This window comes from Monopterus albus, unplaced genomic scaffold (genome assembly GCF_001952655.1).
Source record: "Monopterus albus unplaced genomic scaffold, M_albus_1.0 scaffold231.1, whole genome shotgun sequence".
NCBI lineage: Eukaryota > Metazoa > Chordata > Actinopteri > Synbranchiformes > Synbranchidae > Monopterus > Monopterus albus.
In genome coordinates, this window is record NW_018128111.1 from 139,141 (window position 1) to 142,713 (window position 3,573).

A 3,573-nucleotide genomic window follows, 5' to 3' on the forward strand; every position below is an offset into this window, starting at 1 on the left:
GATTTTCATTAACATGTGCAACAACACTCTCCATTTACAAGATTTGTTATGAGTGAAACTACAGAGAATACAGTCTGTTTAATTTTTTACAGGTTCTGGGTCTCTCTCTCAGACCTGATTATGTTCTTTTCACCAGTGATGGTCAGACCATACTGTATGTGCAGAACCTTCTGACTGAGAATGCAGCTCACACAAAGGTAATGCTTTAATAGACAATGCAGACGTCTGCTGCCAGAAATGTATGCACGGGGAACCATTGTTTGACATTTATAAGCCCTGTTCAGCAAAATTCATACTGCTAATTCATCAGCTTTACATCTGAAAAACAACGTATCATGGCCCCTGGGTTTTGTATAAAAAGCCCCTGCAGTCATGGAGTTGGCAGAGCAAGTTGAACCATCGACTGGGAACAACCTAAACCAGCATCATGGGCAAGGTAAAAAGATATTTACTCATGTTCCTACAAATTCAAAAACTTTATAACTATTCCAGATTTAACACAGCAAAATGAATCTAAGTGTTAACGGTGGCCCTAGTATGAGCTCTGTTCGATTCTTCAGTTCAGTATATCTCCTTTGTTTCAGATCATCTTCTATGAGGACAGGAACTTCCAGGGGCGCTCCTATGAGTGCATGAGTGACTGCTCGGACATGTCCTCCTACCTGAGCAAGTGTCACTCCTGCAGGGTGGAGAGCGGCTGCTTCATGATCTATGAGCGTCCCAACTACATGGGTATGCAGTTCTTCCTGAGGAGAGGGGACTACCATGACATGCAACACATGATGAGCATGGGAATGATGTTTGACTCCATCAGATCCTGTAGAATGGTCCCCTATGTAAGAGACCTCACCCAAACATCCCTTTGATTTTTACAAATGTAAGCATGGCTATACTCACGTTTTCCCTGTATTTTATTACAGCACAGAGGTCCGTTCAGGATGAAGATCTATGAGAGGGAGAACTTCGGAGGTCAGATGTATGAGCTGATGGACGACTGCGACTCCATCATGGACCGCTACCGTATGTCCAACTGCATGTCCTGCCACGTGATGGACGGCCACTGGCTGGCCTAAGAGCACCAGGCAGGATGATGTACCTGAGGCCTGGAGAGTACAGGAACTTCATGAACATGGGCATGAGTGGGATGAAGTGGATGAGCATGAGGCGCATCACTGACACATGCTAGACTTCTGTATTTGTCATTAGTAAATAAAAATGATATGTAAAGTATTTTATCTATGTGATTTGTTATTTACTGTAAATTAAGTTTATGGTGGAGCCAGGAGAGGAAAAATAGATATGCATGTTAAATGGTAAATGGTCTTATACTTGTATAGCGCCTTTCTATGCTTTTACAGCACACTCAAAGCGTTTTCACATTATTCAGCCATTCACACTCCCAAGCACTCACACATTCACACACCGGTGACATCACCGGGAGCAACTGGGGGTTCAGTGTCTTTGTCAGGTTTGCCCGGTTCCACCTTCCTCTCTTCTTCTTCCTCACACTAGCCTAGACCTTGCACTGATTACACTATTCAACACACCTGCCCCTCTTCCCTGATTACTCACCAGCTGCACCTCATTAGTCTCCTCCATACTTATACACTGTTCACCAGTCACTCCCCTGCCAGTTCTTTCTCTGTCTTCAGGCCAGTGGTTGTTATGTTTTATCAAGTTTATGCTAAGATTGTCTTTGTTCTCTCTAGTCCTTGTTAGCACCCTAGTCGTTATCCTGCCCTGCCTGTCTACAGCCATCATCACCTCCACCTCGACCAGCCCAGGAGTGACCTCTGCGTCCGCAGCCCGGTACATCATCATCCACCATACCACTGACTGTTTTTCTGCTGCTGCTGATCGACACCCGGTCATCTACCTCATTACTCCTCCTGTATATATGTCACTACCTTCACTGTAAATAAACCTCACTGCTTGCACCGAAGCCAGCCACCTGGGTCCTCTTTTTATCTGCTCGCTCACTCTGTGTTCGAGCGCACCCTAACAGTCTTGCTCAAGGACACTTTGACATGTTGACTGTTCTAAACAGGCATATAGTTTGTTTGTTTTCTTTTTTGTATTGTTTTGTTATATTATTCTGTCATACTTTGTTATTTTGTAGAGCACTTTGGTCAAGTGTTGTTGTTTTTAAATGTACTATTTAAATAACGTGACAATGACACTGACAGCACATTTAACGAGCCTTTTAAATAAAAGTGTCTGGGGAAACGTTTTCTGCTATTCAGCAGCAAACACAATACAGAGTGGGGCCTCTCCTCACAAATGCAACAAAAGTCAATCATGATCTGTTGGAGTTCACTTTGAGCTGCCCTGGGGCCTCCACCCCATGTTGCTCTGTCAGGAATTTGAACAATGGGGTCATGGATCATTTGGGCGCAAGGTCAGGTATAAACGTGACGGGGTGATATGGAGAAAACGGTGCAGTCTTTTGATCCAAACCTGTTGTGACTGTAGCCATGACCATGGGCAAGGTGTGTGCAGCAGCTTCTTTTTTTTTTCTCTGATCACATGCTGGATATTTTTTTTAAATGAATACTTTATAGAATCTGTGGTACCCTGTAGCATCGTCATGGCGATTGCCTGTTTTTTCAGATTATCTTCTATGAGGACAGGAACTTCATGGGTCGTTCCTATGAGACCAGCAGTGACTGTGCCAACATGTCCTCCTACCAGAGCAGGTGCCACTCCTGCAGGGTGGAGAGTGGCTGCTTCATTGGGAAACCAGTTCTTTGTCAGGAGGAGAGAGTACTCTGACCACCAGTGTATGGGTATGAGTGACTGCATCAGGTCTTGCTGTCTGATCCCCATGGTAATAGACCTCATTGTTTACTGTTAATGTGAAATCTGATATGTGAAAAATATTAAACCTGGTGAGAGCAAAAGGAGGATTTTGTGTTCATTCATTTCACTTTACAGCACAGAGGTTCGTTCAGGATGGAGATTTATGAGAGGGAGAACTTCGGAGGTCAGAGGTCAGATTAGTAAAGTTATAAGTTGGTACACTATTGGAAAAGCTGCATTATTGCTACCAAATAAATTCACCCGGATTAAAGTCAGAACCAGTCTGTTATCAGTACAAAGAGTGGTACCTGTGTAGGTATAAGTTAGTGTAAATAATGATTAATATGTCAACATGTGTACTCAGAACTAGAAGTCCAACATAGCACTTTCAAGTTTTAAAAATAGGATGTTGCTGCCATCTGATGATGTACAGTGTATAGACCTTATAAACTCACTTCTTTAGTGGTTATAGTAGTAGCGGTCTTAACTGATTACATGTGTATATGAACCTCTCATCTTAACATTTGTTTACCATGAGTTTAAGTTGTAGTTTGTTGTGTGAGTTTCAGATCACTCAATAATAATGGAGAGAATTATTTAAAAGAGAACAACTTGACTTTATTTCAAAATGCTGCTCTAATAACAGGAATCCATGATGCGCCTCATGCTCATCCACCTCATCCCACTCATGCCCATGTTCATGAAGTTCCTGTACTCTCCGGGCCTCAGGTACATCATCCTGCCTCTGTAGTGCGGCTGCTCGTACATCAGCCC

The 3,573-nt window shown here is 43.2% G+C and overlaps 1 protein-coding gene and 2 pseudogenes across 1 annotated transcript; 2 read left to right on the forward strand and 1 right to left on the reverse strand.

Annotated features, from left to right (window-relative positions):
• Window positions 1-420: 420 nt before the first annotated feature.
• On the forward strand, window positions 421-1,186 carry LOC109971653 (gamma-crystallin M1-like). Its single transcript, XM_020620046.1, is given in 4 exon segments — window positions 421-436; window positions 585-836; window positions 921-1,077; window positions 1,080-1,186. Coding segments are annotated over 4 exon segments (525 nt in total). The 5' UTR covers window positions 421-427.
• Window positions 1,187-2,474: 1,288 nt separating this feature from the next.
• LOC109971654 (gamma-crystallin M3-like) lies at window positions 2,475-3,000 on the forward strand (annotated as a pseudogene).
• Window positions 3,001-3,435: 435 nt separating this feature from the next.
• The window catches only part of LOC109971664 (gamma-crystallin M2-like), an 835-nt pseudogene continuing 697 nt past the window's right edge, over window positions 3,436-3,573 (reverse strand).